The sequence below is a fragment of the Coregonus lavaretus genome (genome assembly GCF_964263955.1).
Source record: "Coregonus lavaretus genome assembly, chromosome: 2".
Taxonomy (NCBI): domain Eukaryota; kingdom Metazoa; phylum Chordata; class Actinopteri; order Salmoniformes; family Salmonidae; genus Coregonus; species Coregonus lavaretus.
In genome coordinates, this window is record NC_139989.1 from 8600245 (window position 1) to 8620683 (window position 20439).

Sequence of the window (20439 nt, forward strand, 5' to 3'; positions counted from 1 at the left end):
CCCCTTTCCACCAGCACACACACTCACCCACTCCCCCTTTCCACCAGCACACACACACACACACTCCCCCTTTCCACCAGCACACACACACACTTCCCCTTTCCACCAGCACACACACACACCCACTCCCCCTTTCCACCAGCACACACACACACCCACTCCCCCTTTCCACCAGCACACACACACACCCACTCCCCCTTTCCACCACCACACACACACACCCACTCCCCCTTTCCACCAGCACACACACACACCCACTCCCCCTTTCCACCACCACACACACACACCCACTCCCCCTTTCCACCAACACACACACACCCACTCCCCCTTTCCACCAACACACACACACCCACTCCCCCTTTCCACCAACACACACACACCCACTCCCCCTTTCCACCAACACACACACACCCACTCCCCCTTTCCACCAACTCACACACACCCACTCCCCCTTTCCACTAACCCACACTCCCTGGGCCTCTACCCACCATGGAGCAGTTCTTAGAGTATGTAGAGGGGTTTATAGAGGTGAGTTGGTAGAGCATCTTGCAGACGATGATGACGCAGGTCCAGACGGTACAGACGCTGGAGGCCAGGGGCCTGAACTGACTGAAGGGCAGGGCGAACGCCCAACTCACCAGGAACACATAGTTGAACAGAGACACCTGGAAAACAGATTCAGTCAAGAGACACCTTAACATTCTCAAGGTGGAGTATGTGTTCTGAAAATACAGTGGGACTGTCCATACATTGGATTTTGGAAGCCTATTTTGATGGAGGAGGAGAGTTGTCCGTTACAATGTAAAGACCATTTAGAGAGATCAACTGAAAAGTGGTGAGACTGTGCATACACAATCCATTAACAATCAGTGATTGTGAGGACTGTTAGCATCTCACGCTAGTATTCTCATTGCAATCCTGGTGAGAAAGTAGCTGAATAGGTCAGCTCACCTCTTTGATGGAGACCCAGATGATGTAGGATGAGACAATCTTGATGATGTGGAGCTCCAGGAGCCACCAGACGGTCAGTTGCAGCTGCTGGAAGTACTGCAGGAACTTGAGGAAGAGCACCGTGAGGCGGTCCACCACCAGATACCATTTACTCCTCAGGTCTGGGAGAGGAGGGAGAGTGAGAAAGACACACACACACAGAGAGACAGAGACAGAGACAGAGACAGAGACAGAGACAGAGACAGAGACAGAGACAGAGACAGAGACAGAGGAGAGAGAGAGACAGACAGACAGACAGAGACAGACACAGACAGACAGACAGACAGACAGACAGACAGACAGACAGACAGACAGACAGACAGACAGACAGACAGACAGACAGACAGACAGACAGACAGAGAGAGAGAGAGAGATAGAGAGACACAGAGAGAGAGAGAGTTTGAGAGAGCGAGAGCGAGAGAGAGAGAGATAGAGAGAGGACTTCACGTTAATAGTAGAAATGGAAACACTCTTTGTTCAAGAGCTAACCTGAGATTGTTTACAGTCAATTGTCAAGCAGTATTAAGGCCTAGATAAATCACTCTGTAAATGGGGACATAAATCTCACTAGCCTACAGTACACAGACGGAGATCCCGTTCCAAGTGCAGAGCTGCAGACAGTGAGCCAGAATACCACTAGGGGGTGGTGTTCAATTTGAATGGTGGTGGATGGGGGACAACATCGAAAGATAATTCAGTTCTCAACATTCAGTATAGTGTGCCGTCTGACGTGATGCTTTACAAACAAGTGATACTCTCATCTAACCTTGGAATACCCTCCTTCACAACCTTTTCACAACCAAAAGCAAACCATTTCAGATCCAACTGTCTGATAGCTAACAACAGGGAAGATGAAATCTGTGCCTTCATAACAGGAGCAGACAGAGATAGATCACACAGACACCTCTGACAGACAAACTTGTGTCACTTCCACGTGCGATTTACTCCCCTCGTCTATGTGTGACTGGGCTGAGGGGATTTCAGTCATCACACACACACACACGCAAACACCTCTAACATATTCAAACTCAGCAGGAAACAGATGTTGAACAGCCCAAGCACTGTTCTGTCAAGACTCTGAGACAGCGTCAGGGTTCAGACACACACACACAAACAAACTAGAGCTGGGACGATAAACAGAAAATGACAACGACCATACCAATCATTTATCGAAAGCATTTCACTGATATCGTTCCTCTTTCTAAAAATCTAATTTAACTGTATATAAGAATATATATAAGAATATATATAAGAATACATATAAGAATATATATATATATATATAAGAATATATATATATATATATATATATATATATGAGTACCAGTCAAAAGATTGGACACACCTACTCATTCAAGGGTTTTTCTTTATTTTTACTATTTTCTACATTGTAGAATAATAGTGAAGACATCAAAACTATGAAATAACACATATATAATCATGTAGTAACCAAAAAAGTGTTAAACAAATCTAAATATATTTTATATTTGAGAGTCTTCAAATATCCACCCTTTGCCTTGACAGCTTTGCACACTCTTGGCATTCTCTCAACCAGCTTCACCTAAAATGCTTTTCCAACAGTCTTGAAGGAGTTCCCACATATGCTGAGCACTTGTTGGCTGCTTTTCCATTACTCTGCCGTCCGACTCATCCCAAACCATCTCAATTGGGTTGAGGTCGGGGGATTGTGGAGGCCAGGTCATCTAAAGCAGCACTCCATCACTCTCCTTCTTGGTCAAATAGCCCTTACACAGCCTGGAGGTGTGTTGGGTCATTGTCCTGTTGAAAAACAAATGATAGTCCTACTAAGCCCAAACCAGATGGTATGGCGTATCACTGCAGAATGCTGTGGTAGCCATGCTGGTTAAGTGTGCCTTGAAATCTAAATAACTCACAGACAGTGTCACCAGCAAAGCACCCCCACACCATAACACCATGCTTTACGGTGGGAACTACACATGCAGAGATCATCCGTTCACCCACACCACGTCTCACAAAGACACGCCGGTTGGAACCAAAAATCTCCAATTTGGACTCCAGACCAAAGGACAAATTTCCACTGGTCTAATGTCGATTGCTCGTGTTTCTTGGCCCAAGCAGGTCTCTTCTTCTTATTGGTGTCCTTTAGTAAGAGTTTCTTTGCAGCAATTCGATCAGGAAGGCCTTATTCACACAGTCCCCTCTGAACAGTTGATGTTGAGATGTGTCTGTGACTTGAACTCTGTGATGCATTTATTTGGGCTGCAATTTCTGAGGCTGGTAACTCTAATGAACTTAACCTCTGCAGCAGAGGTAACTCCGGGTCTTCCATTCCTGTAACTCCGTGTCTTCCATTCCTGTGAGAGACAGTTTCATCATAGTGCTTGATGGTTTTTGCGACTGCACTTGAAGAAACTTTCAAAGTTCTTGAAATCTTCCAGATTGACTGACCTTCATGTCTTAAAGTAATGATGGACTATCATTTCTCTTTGCTTATTTGAGCTGTTCTTGCCATAATATGGACTTGGTATTTTACCAAATAGGGCTATCTTCTGTATACCACCCCTACCTTGTCACAACACAACTGATTGGCTCAAACGTATTAAGAAGGAGAATTCCACAAATTAACTTTTAACAAGGCACACCTGTTAATTGAAATGCATTCCAGGTGACTACCTCATGAAGCTGGTTGAGAGAATGCCAAGAGTGTGCAAAGCTGTCATCAAGGCAAAGGGTGGCTACTTTGAAGAATCTAAAATCTAAAATATATTTTGATTTGTTTAACACTTTTTTGGTTACTACATGATTCCATATGTGTTATTTCATAGTTTTGATGTCTTCACTATTATTCTACAATGTAAAAAATAGTAAAAATAAAGAAAAACCCTTGAATAAGTAGGTGTGTCTAAACTGTTGACTGGTAGTGTATATATACAGTTGAAGCCAGAAGTATACATACAACTTAGCCAAATACATTTAAACTCAGTTTTTCACAATTCCTGACATTTAATCCTAGTAAAAATTCCCTGTCTTAGGTCAGTTAGGATCACCACTTTATTTTAAGAATGTGAAATGTCAGAATAATAGTAGAGAGAATTATTTATTTAAGCTTTTATTTATTTCATCACATTCACAGTGGGTCAGAAGTTTACATACACTCAATTAGTATTGGGTAGCATTGCCTTTAAATTGTTTAACTTGGGTCAAACGTTTCGGGTAGCCTTCCACAAGCTTCCCACAATAAGTTGGTTGAATTTTGGCCCATTACTTCTGACAGAGCTGGTGTAACTGAGTCAGGTTTGTAGGCCTCCTTGCTCGCACACACTTTTTCAGTTCTGCCCACACATTTTCTATAGGATTGAGGTCAGGGCTTTGTGATGGCCACTCCAATCCCTTGACTTTGTTGTCCTTAAGCCATTTTGCCACAACTTTGGAAGTATGCTTGGGGTCATTGTCCATTTGGAAGACCAATTTGCGACCAAGCTTTAACTTCCTGACTGATGTCTTGAGATGTTGCTTCAATATATCCACACAATTGTCCTTCCTCATGATGCCATCTATTTTGTGAAGTGCACCAGACCCTCCAGCAGCAAAGCACCCCCACAGCATGATACTGCCACCCCCGTGTTTCACGGTTGGGATGGTGTTCTTCGGCTTGCAAGTTACCTCCTTTTTCCTCCAAACATAACGATGGTCATTATGGCCAAACAGTTCTATTTTTGTTTAATCAGACCAGAGGATATTTCCAAAAAGTACAGTCTTTGTCCCCATGTGCAGTTGCAAACCATAGTCTGGCTTTCTTATGGCAGTTTTGGAGCAGTGGCTTCTTCCTTGCTGAGCGGCCTTTCAGGTTATGTCGATATAGGACTCATTTTTCTTTGGATATAGATAGCTTTGTACCGGTTTCCTCCAGCATTTTCACAAGGTCCTTTGCTGTTGTTCTGGGATTTATTTTTTACTTTGCACCAAAGTACGTTCATCTCTAGGAGACAGAATGCGTCTCCTTCCTGAGCGGTATGACGGCTGCGTGGTCCCATGGTGTTTATGCTTGCATACTATTGTTTGTACAGATTAACGTGGTACCTTCAGGCGTTTGGAAATTGCTCCCAAGGATGAACCAGACTTGTGGAGGTCTACCATTTTTTTTCTGAGGTCTTGGCTGATTTATTTTGATTTTCACATGATGTAAAGCAAAGAGGCACTGAGTTTGAAGGTAGGCCTTGAAATACATCCACAGGTACACCTCCAATTTACATTTACGTCATTTAGCAGACGCTCTTATCCAGATCGACTTACAGGAGCAATTAGGGTTAAGTGCCTTGCTCAAGGGCACATCAACAGATTTTTAACCTAGTCGGCTCGGGGATTAGAACCAGCGACCTTTCGGTTACTGGCACAACGCTCTTAACCACTAAGCTACCTGCCGTCCCGGCAAATGATGTCGATTAGCCTATCAGAAGCTTCTAAAGCCATGACATCATTTTCTGGAATTTTCCAAGCTAGTCAGTTAACTTAGTGTATGTAAACTTCTGACCCACTGGAATTGTGATACAGTGAATTGAAAGTGAAATAATCTGTCTGTAAACAATTGTTGGAAAAATTACTTGTGTCATGCACAAAGTAGATGTCCTAACGACTTGCCAAAACGATAGTTTGTTAACAAGAAATTTGTGGAGTGGTTGAAAAACGAGTTTTAATCACTCCAACCTAAGTGTATGTAAACTTCAGACTTTATATATATATATACAGTATATTAATAGTGTGTAAATAGTATTTTTGTTATCTCTTGGTGTCTGTCCTAAATATAACTTATTACATTAAATTAAAATATATATATATAAAATCTTATGTTGTTCTTGTCTATTACTGTTCTGTACTTAGTCATGTATTTGTACGTTTTATGTTGACCCCCGGAAGAGTAGCTGCTGCATGTGTAGTAGCTTATGGGGATCCTAATAAACTAAACTAAACACACATTCAAACAGAGGAATAATTATTCTCACTCACTAGACAATCAAAGCTAAATGAAATTAGCCAGCATCAAATGAACACATCATTCACTGGGAAAAGACTACTAGAGAATTGGATCACATGTAGCCTAACTACTGTATCGGAGTTCAACAACCAAAATCCTCTATAGTTACTATGGCTAGCTACTTAGCCTTGGGCTACTGCATAAAGGACAGTGAGAAAATACCTCTGAGAAAGAGGTGTATTCAGGGTACCATAATAGAATGATACATACTAGAGGAGCATGGCTCTGCCAAGCCTGTTTGTTCAAACAAGTCTAGACACTTTCATTCCCATCTGTTTACTGCCTTCCTCTCAATTCGTGCCTGATTCACCGTCACTCCAATAAAGCCCTAGCGTATCAGGATATGTCACAATCACATCCAATCAATTATTTTATTACACTCCACCAAAATACAAAGTCTATGTACTTGGTCAATTATTCATAAAGACTAACCTAGTGGGATATGTCACAATCAGAACCTATCAATTGTTTTATAGGTTACCCCCGCTAACGTACAATGTTTACTTATCAAATTATTCCAGGTGATCAATTATTCCAGATGACGGCTTCTATATGAGATATATAAACTATGATTGGATGAATGAAGGTGCTTGCAAACTGATCCAACATTTTGTGATTTTCATAAAAGGTTTATTTGTTATCACGTGTGGCATGTGCATGTCTGTGTGAGTCTGTCTGTCTGTACCTGACATCTCGTCGACTGGAGACTCTGGTTGTGCTTTGGGGGGGCAGGGGTAGTTCTCCGCCTTGCTGCAGTGCTCCAGTGGTTCTTCATACCTCCTCCTCTCCTCCTCCCTTCTATTCTCCTCCTTCTCTTTGTCATCCTCCTCTTCCAGCTGCATCTTCTCCCCAGCCTCCTCCTCTTTGGTGGTCACAGTGAGGGAGGGTTTGATCAGAGAGATATCTGCCAGACTGCCGTCTAGGTGCACCAGCCTGGGAGTGGAGAATAGAATATAACAATAATATATATATATATATATATATATATATATATATATATATTTAGCAGAAAATGTTTATCCAAAGCATCCATACATTTCCGTTTAGGTGTGCCTAGTGGGAATCGAACTCAGGATAATTGGCATTGCAATCTGCCATGCTCTAGCAACTGAGCCGCACAGGACCAGAATATAAATAGAATTACTAGAATGGACAAAGCCTCTAATTCTAGTTTTATGGGAGAGACATTGTCAGGCTGGGTCCCTGTAGTTATCAAGAGAGTACTTGTTCCGTCTCCTTCCCTTCTTGACCACTGGTCTCAAAGTGACAGGTGTAAACAACAGAGACCTATCCAGTCCATATGGCCTCTTCCTTCTCATAATATGTGACTAGTTCTGTACTGTTCTGTACCTTTAAAAAAAAATATTCTAATTTATGGAGAGCTTATTTACCATTCACTCGTAATCTCCCAAATCAAAATATGATTCAATAAAATAGCATGTGAGGACATTATGATGTTATTAACCCTTACATTTTATTCCACCCATACTTGCACTGCACCTTGTGCAGTGATCTGCGTAAAACACAGTTCAGAGGTGTGTAGTTAGTGTTTTAACTTGACACCATGTTAGAACTAGATGGAAATGGGTCAGAGTGAAAGACCAGGGAGGATATATAGTAAAACAGAGGGCTTGCCCAGGCAAGCAGCTTATGTTAGAGGCAGTAAGGCACCACTTAGTGGTCCTGAACTATGGGGTGTTTCCCTTCGACACTGTTCAGACACTGATTGACATGGAGGAGATCACAGTAAGAGCCTGGTACTTGGAACCCCTTATGGACAACTAACACTATTGAAATAATGAGAGATTTCTTTGATTTTAGAGACGGTGAAAGACAACATATTTTGAGGGGTAAGGCCAGCTTTGCTTAGCTTTCCATGGTGGGGGCTTGTGTGTGTTTGTGTGTGTGTACTTGTGTACGCATGTGCGTGCAAGATAAACACAATAATTGTTGCCTTGAATGACAACAACAAGTTAGCTAAAGCTAAAACAGGTGCCCTAAAGCTAAAGGTACAACAGGCAACGAGTAAAGGATTGAACACGAGCAGATAAAGAGAGGGGGCATTACAGTTAAACTTCCAGCCAGTAGGGGCATGGAGAATGGATAGCCATGGTAGATTTCACACATCAATTAAAAGAGACCCTTGAAAGACAGTGTGGACAGTTTTAATTAAATTAGAGGCTACTAGAGCCCAATACCATCCAGGCAAAATTGCTGATACAGTGATATAGTATTGCTGTGATTTTTTGTGTGTGATTTGTAAATCGTTAGGCAAGGGCAATTTAAGTGTAGGAAAGGATGAAACAGCGTCTGTGCTACCAGTAAGTACAGATAGTAGTATAAATCCCCTCGCACAGTCCCCGCAGCCGGACAATTTTCTCAAGGCTTCTGGAAAGAAATGCTGTCGGGCATGCTCAACCGGTGTCGCTCATTCAGCCGACAGAAACTTTCAACCGGTTCTCCCCATTAAGCGACGAGTCGGAGTCAGAGGCCGAGCATTCTCAGGTCTCTCCTCCACCCGTTACGGGGTCTGAGCCACCGAAGCCTCCCACCATTAGCTCTGACAAATTGAAAACCCTAGTCATTGGCGACTCCATTACCAGCAATATTAGACTTAAAAAGAATCATCCAGCGATCATACACTGTTTACCAGGGGGCAGGGCTACCGACGTAAAGGCTAATCTGAAGATGGTGCTGGCTAAGGAAAAAACTGGCGAGTATAGAGAGTATATGGATATTGTTATCCACGTCGGCACCAACGATGTTAGGATGAAACAGTCAGAGGTCACCAAGAGCAACATAGCTTCAGCGTGTAAATTAGCTAGGAAGTTGTGTCGGCATCGAGTAATTGTCTCTGGCCCCCTCCCAGTTAGGGCGAGTGATGAGCTCTACAGCAGAGTCTCACAACTCAATCGCTGGTTGAAAACTGTTTTCTGCCCCTCCCAAAATATATAATTTGTAGATAATTGGCCCTCTTTCTGGGACTCACCCACAAACAGGACCAAGCCTGGCCTGCTGAGGAGTGACGGACTCCATCCTAGCTGGAGGGGTGCTCTCATCTTATCTATCAAACATAGACAGGGTTCTAACTCCTCTAGCTCCACAATGAGATAGGGTGCAGGCCAGGCAGCAGGCTTTTAGCCAGCCTGCCAGCTTAGTGGAGTCTGCCACTAGCACAGTCAGTGTAGTCAGCTCAGCTATCCCCATTGAGAACGTGTCTGTGCCTCGATCTAGGTTGAGCAAAACTAAACATGGAGGTGTTCGCCTTAGCAATCACTGGAATAAAGACCTCCTCCATTCCTGTCATTATTGAAAGAGATTGTTATATCTCACATCTCAAAATAGGGCTATTTAATGTTAGATTCCTCACTTCCAAGGCAGTTATTGTCAATGAACAAATCACTGATCATAATCTTGATGTGATTGGCCTGACTGAAACATGGCTTAAGCCTGATTAATTTACTGTGTTAAATGAGGCCTCTCCTCCTGGTTACACTAGTGAGGTGTTGCTAACATTTAAGATAGCAAATGTAAATTTACTCCCCCAAAAATGACTGCGTTTTCGTCTTTTGAGTTTCTAGTCATGAAATCTATGCAGCCTACTCAATCACTTTTTATAGCTACTGTTTACAGGCCTCCTGGGCCGTATACAGAGTTCCTCACTGAGTTCCCTGAATTCCTATCGGACCTTGTAGTCATGGTAGATAATATTCAAATTTTTGGTGACTTAATATTCACATGGAAAAGTCCACAGACCTACATCAAAAGGCTTTCGGAGCCATCATCGACTCAGTGGGTTTTGTCCAACATGTCTCCGGACCTACTCATTGCCACAGTCATACACTGGATTTAGTTTTGTCCCATGGAATAAATATTGTGGATCTAAATGTTTTTCCTCATAATCATGGACTATCGGACCACCATCTTATTACGTTTGCAATCGCAACAAATAATCTGCTCAGACCCCAACCAAGGATCATCAAAAGCCGTGCTATAAATTCTCGGACAACCCAAAGATTCCTAGATGCCCATCCAGACTCCCTCCACCTACTCAAGGACGTCAGAGTACAAAAATCAGTTAACGACCTAACTGAGGATTTAAATGTAACATTGCGTAATACCCTAGATGCAGTCACACCCCTAAAAACAAAAAACATTTGTCACAAGAAACTAGCTCCCTAGTATACAGAAAATACTCGAGCCCTGAAGCGAGCTTCCAGAAAATTGGAAAGGAAATGGCCCTCCACCAAACTGGAAGTCTTCCTACTAGCTTGGAAAGAAAGTACAATGCAATATCGAAGAGTCCTCACTGCTGCTCGATCATCCTATTTTTCCAACCTAATTGAGGAGAATAAGAACAATCCAAAATGTCTATTTGATACTGTCGCAAAGCTAACTAAAAAGCAGCATTCCCCAAGAGAGGATGCCTTTCACTTCAGCAGTGATGAATTCATGAACTTCTTCAACGAAAAGAAAGCAAATTACGGACTCCTCTTTGAATCTGCGTATTTCTCCAAAGCTCAGCTGTCCTGAGTCTGCACAAAACTGCCAGGACCTAGGATCAATGGAGACACTGAAGTTTTTTTATCCTATATCTCTTGACACATTCATGAAAATAGTCATGGCCTCTAAAACTTCAAGCTGCATACTGGACCCTATTCCGACTAAACTACTGAAAGAGCTACTTCCTGTGCTTGGCCCTCCTATGTTGAACATAATAAATGTCTCCCTATCCACTGGATGTGTACCAAACTCACTAAAAGTGGCAGTAATAAAGCCTCTCTTGAAAAAGCCAAACCTTGACCCAGAAAATGTAAAAAGATATCGGCCAATATCGAATCTCCCATTCCACTCAACATTTTTAGAAAAAGCTGTTGTGCAGCAACTCACTGCCTTCCTGAAGACAAATAATGTATACAAAACGCTTCAGTCTGGTTTTAGACCCCATCGTAGCACTGAGACTGCACTCGTGAAGGTGGTAAATGACATTTTAATGGAGTCAGACCAAGGCTCTGCATCTGTCCTCGTGCTCCTAGACCTTAGTGCTGCTTTTGACACCATCGATCACCACATTCTTTTGGAGAGATTGGAAACCTTAATTGGTCTACACGGACAAGTTCTTGTCTGGTTTAGATATTATCTGTCGCAAAGATAGCAGTTCGTCTCTGTGGATGGTTTGACCTCTGACAAATCAATTGTAAGTTTTGGTGTTCCTCAAGGTTCCGTTTTAGGACCACTATTGTTTTCACTATATATTTTACCTCTTGGTGATGTCATTCGGAAACACAATGTTAACTTTCATTGCTATGCGGACGACACACAGCTGTACATTTTGATGAAACATGGTGAAGCCCCAAAATTGCCTACCCTGGAAGCCTGTGTTTCAGACATAAGGAAGTGGATGGCGGCAAATGTTTTACTTTTGAACTCAGACAAAACACAGATGCTAGTTCTAGGTCCCAAGAAACAAAGAGATCTTCTGTTGGATCTGACAATTAATCTTGATGGTTGTACAGTCGTCTAAAAGACCATGACGTTACTCTGGACCCTGATCTCTCTTTTGACGAACATATCAAGAATATTTCAAGGACAGCTTTATTCCATCTTCGTAACATTGCAAGAATCAGAAACTTTTTGTCCAAAAATTATGCAGAAAAGCCAATCCATGTTTTTGTCACTTCTAGATTAGACTACTGCAATGCTCTACTCTCCGGCTACCCGGATAAAGCACTAAATAAACTTCAGTTAGTGCTAAACACGGCTGCTAGAATCTTGACTAGAACACAAACATTTGATCATATTACTCCAGTGCTAGCCTCTCTACACTGGCTTCCTGTTAAGACTAGGGCGGATTTCAAGGTTTTACTGCTAACCTACAAAGCATTACATGGGCTTGCTCCTACCTATCTCTCCGATTTGGTCCTGCTGTACATACCTACACATACGCTTCGGTCACAAGATGTACGCCTCCTTATTGTCCCTAGAATTTCTAAGCAAACAGCTGGAGGCAGGGCTTTCTCCTATAGAGCTCACTTTTTATGGAATGGTCTGCCTATCCATGTAAGAGACGCAGACTCGGTCTCAACCTCCTCCCCGTCTCTCCCTCCTCCCTGTCTCTCCCTCGTCCTCCCGTCTCTCCCTCCTCCTCCCTGTCTCTCCCTCCTCCCTGTCGCTCCCTCCTTCTCCCGTCTCTCCCTCCTCCTCCCGTCTCTCCCTCCTCCTCCCGTCTCTCCCTCCTCCCCCGTCTTTACCTCCTCCCTGTCTCTCCCTCCTCCCCCGTCTCTCCCTCCTCCCTGTGTCTCTCCCCCCTCCCTGTGTCTCTCCCTCCTCCCTGTCGCTCCCTCCTTCTCCCGTCTCTCCCTCCTCCCCCTGTCTCTCCCTCCTCCCCCCGTCTCTCCCTCCTCCCTGTCTCTCCCTCCTCCCCTCTCTTCAGTAGGTCCTATGATTGAGTATTGTCTGGCCCAGGGGTGCGAAGGTGAACGGAAAGGCACTGGAGCGACAACCGCCCTTGCTGTCTCTGCCTGGCCGGTTCCCATCTCTCTATTGGGATTCTCGGCCTCTGACCCTACTACGGGGGCTGAGTCACTGGCTTACTGGTGCTTTCCATGCCGTCCCTAGGAGGGGTGCGTCACATGAGTGGGTTGAGTCACTGACGTGATCTTCCTGTCCGGTTTGTCGCCCCCTCGGGCTCGTGCAGTGGAGGAGATCTTCGTAGGCTATACTCAGCCTTGTCTCAGGGTAGTAGGTTGGTGGTCAGTTGATATCCCTCTGGTGGTGTGGGGGCTGTGCTTTGGCAAAGTGGGTGGGGTTATATCCTGCCTGGTTGGCCCTGTCCGGGGGTATCGTCGGACGGGGCCACAGTGTCTCCCGACCCCCCGTCTCAGCCTCCAGTAACTATGCTGCAATAGTCTATGTGCCGGGGAGCTAGGGTCAGTCTGTTGTATCTGGTGTTATTCTCCTGTCTTATCCAGTGTCCTGTGTGAATTTAAGTATGCTCCCTCTAATTCTCTCTCTCTCCCTCCCCTCCCGGAGGACCTGAGCCTTAGGACCATGCCTCAGGACTACCTGGCCTGATGACTCCTTGCTGTCCCCAGTCCACCTAGTCGTGCTGCTGCTCCAGTTTCAACTCTTCTGCCTGTAGCTATGGAACCCTGACATGTTCACCGGACGTGCTACCTTGTACCAGGCCTGCTGTTTTCAACTCTCTCTCTCTACCGCACCTGCTATTTCAACCTCTAAATGCCCGGCTATTAAAAGCCAAGTGACATTTACTCCTGATGTACTGACCTGTTGCAACCTCTACAACCACTGTGATTATTATTTGACCCTGCTGGTCATCTATGAATGTTTGAACATCTTGGAGAAAAATCTGACCTTAATGGCCATGTACTGTTATAATCTCCACCCGGAACAGCCAGAAGGGGACTGGCCACCCCTCAGAGCCTGGTTCCTCTCTAGGTTTCTTCCTAGGTTTCTGCCTTCCTAGGGAGTTTTTCCTAGCCACAGTGCTTCTACATCTGCATTGCTTGCTGTTTGGGTTTTAGGTTGGGTTTCTGTATAGCACTTTGTGACATCTGCTGATTGATTTGATTGAAGTATCATGAGAAGTTGTATAGGTAAAAGGCAACTGCGACAATCACTTTAAGTGTATATGATATTGAAAACAACCATACATTGTATAGCTTGTCAAGGCAACCATTATGTCAGAATTCACTCGTATCAGGTTTGCTTCAAATATGACACATTTGTTGAAGAACAATAGCACTAATATTGATTGAATTAGAGCTTGGTAATACCTGTTGAGTTGATTGATCATGGAGTGGAGTGACACTTTGTCAAATAATTTTGAATCCTGCGAGACTTAGTGGTCAATTCCATGGACACTGCCAGAGAGTCAAATCTTACTTTCCTGACCCACATTCCCATACCATAGAGATAGATAGAGGACTCTAGTGCCCAAAAGCCTGTTATAGCATGGGCAGCGCCACTGAGGACTTTCACCATTTTCAAGCAGTCAACTGGGTGGGACTTCATATGGGTTAAGGAAGGATCACATAATTCCATCCAAGTCATCAGGAGGGATCAGCCAATGGATTATACTCGTGAGGAAACATACCATAACTGTGGGTGTAATTCGGCAACATTGGCTTCATACCTGTTCAAACAACACACTCTAGATGGCCGTGTGCACCCTTTCAGTTTGTTTACCAACTCATAGAAGTAGTAGAAGAAGAAAATGGACTACTTCAAAATGGAGATGGCCTCAATAGCGCTGCCCTTGCTCTCACAGACACCATAATGGGACAGATACAATGGTGCTATGTCTATGTAAGTCTATGTGTGAGACCCACCTGGTGATTGTGCTCTTCTGTTTGTCGGCCACCGTCTTGATGTCAGTGAGCAGGAGGAAGCGCTGGTGGAAGTAGTGCAGGTGGAGGATGCAGACCAACAGGAAGGAGGTGGGGATGAAGATCCTCATGAACAGAGCCGGGACAGAGAACTTCTCCAGGCCCAGATCCTCCAGTCTACACAGGGAGAGACGGGAGGAGGAGGGAGAGACAGTGAGGAGGGAGAGACAGGGCGGAGAGAGAGACAGGGAGGAGGGAGAGACAGGGAGGAGGGAGAGACGGGGCGGAGAGAGAGACAGGGAGGAGGGAGAGACAGGGAGGAAGGAGAGACAGGGAGGAGGGAGAGACAGGGAGGAGGGAGAGACGGGAGGAGGAGGGAGAGACAGGGAGGAGGGAGAGACAGGGAGGAGGGAGAGACAGGGAGGAGGGAGAGACAGGGGGAGGAGGGAGAGACGGGAGGAGGAGGGAGAGACAGGGAGGAGGGAGAGACAGGGAGGAGGGAGAGACAGGGAGAAGGGAGAGACAGGGGGAGGAGGGAGAGACGGGAGGAGGAGGGAGAGACAGGGAGGAGGGAGAGACAGGGAGGAGGGAGAGACAGGGGCAGGATTGAGAGCCAGGGAGGAGGGAGAGACAGGTGGATGAGGGAGAGACAGGTGGAGGAGGGAGAGACAGGGGAAGAGGGAGAGACGGGAGGAGGAGGGAGAGACGGGGGGGGAGGAGGGAGAGACAGGGGGAGGAGGGCGGTTGACACGGAATGGTGGTAAAGACACATACACCCACACATTCACGAACAGGTGTGTATTTGTGCATACAGCCAAGCACACACACAAATACACACACACACACGCACACACATTCTCTCTCTCTCTCTGTACTCACTTGTCTTTGCTCATGCCGGTCATGTTGGACCAGACGTAGATGGAGGAGTCAAATTGGAAGGTGTAGACCAGGATGAGGACCAGCATGGTGTAGACCACCACAGACATCCAGAAGTACTTCAGCATCCTCCTCCACCACTCATAGTGCACCTGATGACCAGAGAGGTAGGCTATTACAAACCTACACATACGTTCAAATGACCATTCACTATTTTTAGTATTTTTTTAATTTTTTTTATTTCACCTTTATTTAACCAGGTAAACCAGTTGAGAACAAGTTCTCATTTACAACTGCGACCTGGCCAAGATAAAGCAAAGCAGTGCGATAAAAACAACACAGAGTTACATATGGGGTAAAACAAAACAAAGTAAAAAAAATAAAAAAATACAACAGAAATACATATATATACAGTGTGTGCAAATTTAGCAAGTTATGGAGTTAAGGCAATAAAATAGGCTATAGTGCAAAATAATTACAATTAGTATTAACACTGGAAAGATAGATGTGCAAGAGATGATGTGCAAATAGAGATACTGGGGTACAAATGAGCAAAATAAATAACAATATAGGGATGAGGTAGTTGGGCGGGCTAATTTCAGATGGGCTGTGTACAGGTGCAGTGATCGGTAAGGTGCTCTGACAACTGATGCTTAAAGTTAGTGAGGGAGATAAGTGTCTCCAGTTTCAGAGATTTTTGCAATTTGTTCCAGTCATTGGCAGCAGAGAACTGGAAGGAATTGCGGCCAAAGGAGGTGTTGGCTTTGGGGATGACCAGTGAGATATACCCGCTGGAGCGCAGACTACGGGTGGGTGTTGCTATGGTGACCAATGAGCTAAGATAAGGCGGGGATTTGCCTAGCAGTGATTTATAGATGGCCTGGAGCCAGTGGGTTTGGCGACGAATATGTAGTGAGGACCAGCCAACAAGAGCGTACAGGTCACAGTGGTGGGTATTATATGGGGCTTTGGAGACAAAACGGATGGCACTGTGATAGACTACATCCAATTTGCTGAGTAGAGTGTTGGAGGCTATTTTGTAAATGACATCGCCGAAGTCAAGGATCGGTAGGATAGTCAGTTTTACGAGGGCATGTTTGGCAGCATGAGTGAAGGAGGCTTTGTTGCGAAATAGGAAACCGATTCTAGATTTAACTTTGGATTGGAGATTCTTAATGTGAGTCTGGAAGGAGAGTTTACAGTCTAACCAGACACCTAGATATTTGTAGTTGTCCACATACTCTAGGTCAGACCCGTCGAGTGTAGTGATTCTAGTCGGGTGGGCGGGTGCAAGCAGCGTTCGGTTGAAGAGCATGCATTTAGTTTTGCTAGTGTTTAAGAGCAGTTGGAGGCTACTGAAGGAGTGTTGTATGGAATTGAAGCTCGTTTGGAGGTTTGTTAACACAGAGTCCAATGAAGGGCCAGATGTATACAAAATGGTGTCGTCTGCGTAGAGGTGGATCTGAGACTTACCAGCAGCAAGAGCGACGTCATTGATATACACAGAGAAAAGAGTTGGCCCAAGAATTGAACCCTGTGGCACCCCCATAGAGACTGCCATAGGTCCAGACAACAGGCCCTCCGATTTGACACATTGAACTCTATCTGAGAAGTAGTTGGTGAACCAGGAGAGGCAGTCATTTGAGAAACCAAGGCTATTTAGTCTGCCAATAAGAATGCGGTGGTTGACAGAGTCGAAAGCCTTGGCCAGGTCAATGAAAACGGCTGCACAGTACTGTCTATTATCGATCGCGGTTATAATATCGTTTAGGACCTTGAGCGTGGCTGAAGTGCACCCATGACCAGCTCGGAAACCGGATTGCATAGCGGAGAAGGTACGGTGGGATTCGAAATGGTCGGTGATCTGTTTGTTGACTTGGCTTTCAAAAACTTTTGAAAGGCAGGGCAGGATGGATATGGGTCTGTAACAGTTTGGATCTAGAGTGTCACCCCCTTTGAAGAGGGGGATGACCGCGGCAGCTTTCCAATCTCTGGGGATCTCAGACGTTACGAAAGAGAGGTTGAACAGGCTAGTAATAGGGGTTGCGACAATTTCGGCGGCTAGTTTTAGAAAGAAAGGGTCCAGATTGTCTAGCCCAGATGATTTGTAGGGGTCCAGATTTTGCAGCTCTTTCAGAACATCAGCTGTCTGGATTTGTGTGAAGGAGAAGCGGGGGGGGCATGGGCAAGTTGCAGCGGAGGGTGCAGAGCTGGTGGCCGGGGTAGTGGTAGCCAGGTGGAAAGCATGGCCAGCCGTAGCAAAATGCTTGTTGAAATTCTCGATTATTGTAGATTTATCGGTGGTGATAGTGTTTCCTAGCCTCAGTGCAGTGGGCAGCTGGGAGGAAGTGCTCTTATTTTCCATGGACTTGTGTAGTGTATGTGTAGTTTTATTTTGTAGTTTAGTTTTATTTTTCATAGACACTCCAGATGTACAGAAATGGTGTATGTGGAGTGCACTTGATTTAGTTTCCCCGGTAGTACAGAACCAAAGGAAAAGTCCTATGAGACTAGATCAAAAACCTGCACACAGCCAGCCAGAGAGGAAGGTACCGTAAGCCTACAGTAACAGTACCTGGTAGCAGGCCACACAGAAGAGGAGGAGCATCATGTAGATGATCTTGTACATGACAATGCGTCCCTCGAAGCTGACGAAGAAGAACATGCCGGCGCAGATGTAGATCCAGTACTTGTTCAACATGGCCATGAACGTGTTGCCCAGCACCTGCATCATCTCCCTGTGGCTACCGCTCTCATCCACCTCCTCCTCCTTCACTATAGGAAACACAGGGGAGGGAAGAGCTGAAACAACGACAACAGCCACGAGGACGACAACAACAACATCAACAACAGAGGGATAAGCTAACACAGCTATGGCTAAATTGAATGTTTTCCATTTTGTTAAACTTTTTTTAATGATTAATGTCTTTCTTGACACCTGTGAGGTTATTCACATAGAGCAGAATCCTAATTCAAGACACATGCTTATATTTTGTTTATACAGGTCCCCTGTAGCTCAGTTGGTAGAGCATGGTGCTTGCAACGCCAGGGTTGTGGGTTCGTTTCCCTCGGGGGGCCAGTATGAAAATGTATGCACTCACTAACTGTAAGTCGCTCTGGATAAGAGCGTCTGCTAAATGACTAAAATGTTTATATCATGAATTTATGCCAATTGGAGATGTATGTGAAAGTTGGCATTACATGCCTTTATCTAGAACTGTACATACTCTCAACAGGAACTCTCAGACAGACGGGCAGACTGACTGACTGATAAACGGACAGACGGACTGACTGACTGACAGACTGACTAACTGATTGACAGACTGCCTAACTGACTAACAGACTCAGGGGCCGTCTCACCCTTCTTGTGGGCTTGGATGACCCTGATGTCCGATAGCACCTCTTCTTCTATCTGGCTCTCCTTCCTCTCTGTCAATGCCTGTCTCAGCAGCAGCCAGAAACTCAGCAGGCACAGCATCTTGGAACCCAGTTCCCGGAAGGGCACCTCTTTCTTTAAGAAGAGCCCAGGCACGGGGTGGAGGATCTCAAAGCTCCAGATGTACTGTAGGATGATCAACAGGTTCCCATAGAACACCATGAAGGGGGAAGTGATCATGGCGTACTTGCGTCGGTCGCGCACCATCCACAGCGTGCACGACCAGATGAGGAACACAAAGGTCAGCCAACTAACATAGGTGATACTCCACGCCTGGGGAGGGAGGGAGGGAGGGAGGGGGAGATGGGGAGATGGGGAGGGAGGAGAGAGAGAGAGAGAGAGAGAGAGAGAGAGAGAGAGAGAGAGAGAGAGAGAGAGAGAGAGAGAGAGAGAGAGAGAGAGAGAGAGAGAAAGAAAGAAAGAAAGAAAGAAAGAAAGAAAGAAAGAAAGAAAGAAAGAAAGAAAGAAAGAAAGAAAGAAAGCTAGATCATCAAGCCACTCACATTAGGAACTGACACTGTGAATAATAGTGAGGTTAAGCATCACATGTCATTGGTGTCACTGGTGTTACTAAAGGAACCACTTTAGTGAGATCAGCCAATGGCATAGATTGGTTACTGAATATCCTTTAACCAGCAGATCAAATGAAGTGATCTGAGACATATGAAAAACACAGTGCAGAGTTGTTTCTCAAGAGAGAGGGAATCCTTCTATACATCCACCCCCACCACCACCTTTCAACCTTCCAGGGACCTCAGCAGTGCTCCACTAACTAACTACCGATGGAGAGAGAACACACATCTATTCCTTGGTGTATGAGGTAAAACAATAGGAGCGCACCCCCCCCCAGCCCTACTACACCCCACTGCTCTCTGAAATCCTATATCAGTGGAGCTTGGGAACTACATGGTACACATTACCTAGGGCCAACAGGGGCTGGCTGGAGCTGTCACCAGTAATGACTAGATTGGCCACCGGGAGGTGTTTATCCTGAAGCTCCCGCCGTCATCTGGGACTGAAAAGTTCCTTGCTCCTCTGACAGACACAACACACACACACACACACACGACTCACCATCATTGCGATGAGAGCACAGATGTAGCTTTGCTTCATGATGAACCTGAAGGTTGTTACCGCTGCGTTTGCTCGTGCCACGCCCCCCTCCTCCTCTGGTGCCATCGCCATCGCCAGAAGGAGGGAAGGAGGGAGGGAGGGAAGGAAGGAGGGAAGGAGGGAGGGAAGGAGAGAGGGAAGGAGGGAAGGTGGGAGGGAAGGAGGGAGGGAGGGGGAGGGAAGGAGAGAGGGAAAGAGGGAAGGAGAGAGGGAAGGCGGGAAGGAGGGAAGGAAGGAAGGAGGGAGAGAGCTGTTAGCATCTTGAGAACCGGATGTGAATCATCATCTAATAACTGCTGTCAGCCTTGAGAAGCAAATCCCCCTCTTTTTCACACTCCTTGTGATTTTCCTATTGTCCAGTGTTGCTGTTCTCCAGCATGAGTTGTGTGGGTGTGGAAGGTTGACGTTTGTAGGCAGAACTGAGCGAATTCCGCTAGATGAGCCAGCTGCAAAGTCAAAATGTGAATTTGTTTTATTTATATTTTTGGTCATTTAAGGTTTAGGGTTAGGCATTAGGGTTAGCAGTGTGGTTAAGGTTAGGGTTAAGGATATGGACAGATTTGATGACTTTGTGGCTGTGCCAGCTAGTGATCACTATGAGAGAAAAAATAATGTATTTACCTGATTTGTTTAATATTAATAGTCAACAATTATATTCTTAA

The 20439-nt window shown here is 45.2% G+C and overlaps 1 protein-coding gene across 1 annotated transcript in view; it reads right to left on the reverse strand.

Annotated features, from left to right (window-relative positions):
• Nucleotides 1-20439, reverse strand: part of LOC311099994 (piezo-type mechanosensitive ion channel component 2-like) — a gene marked incomplete at its 5' end in the record, with an annotated part of 204057 nt that overhangs the window by 42702 nt on the left and 140916 nt on the right. The window contains 8 exons of the mRNA XM_084140722.1: nt 489-665; nt 952-1112; nt 6690-6937; nt 14356-14529; nt 15232-15380; nt 17804-18003; nt 18589-18937; nt 19739-19833. Coding sequence (XP_083996848.1) covers nt 489-665; nt 952-1112; nt 6690-6937; nt 14356-14529; nt 15232-15380; nt 17804-18003; nt 18589-18937; nt 19739-19833 — 1553 coding nt within the window. The remainder of the gene's footprint in view (nt 1-488; nt 666-951; nt 1113-6689; nt 6938-14355; nt 14530-15231; nt 15381-17803; nt 18004-18588; nt 18938-19738; nt 19834-20439) is intronic.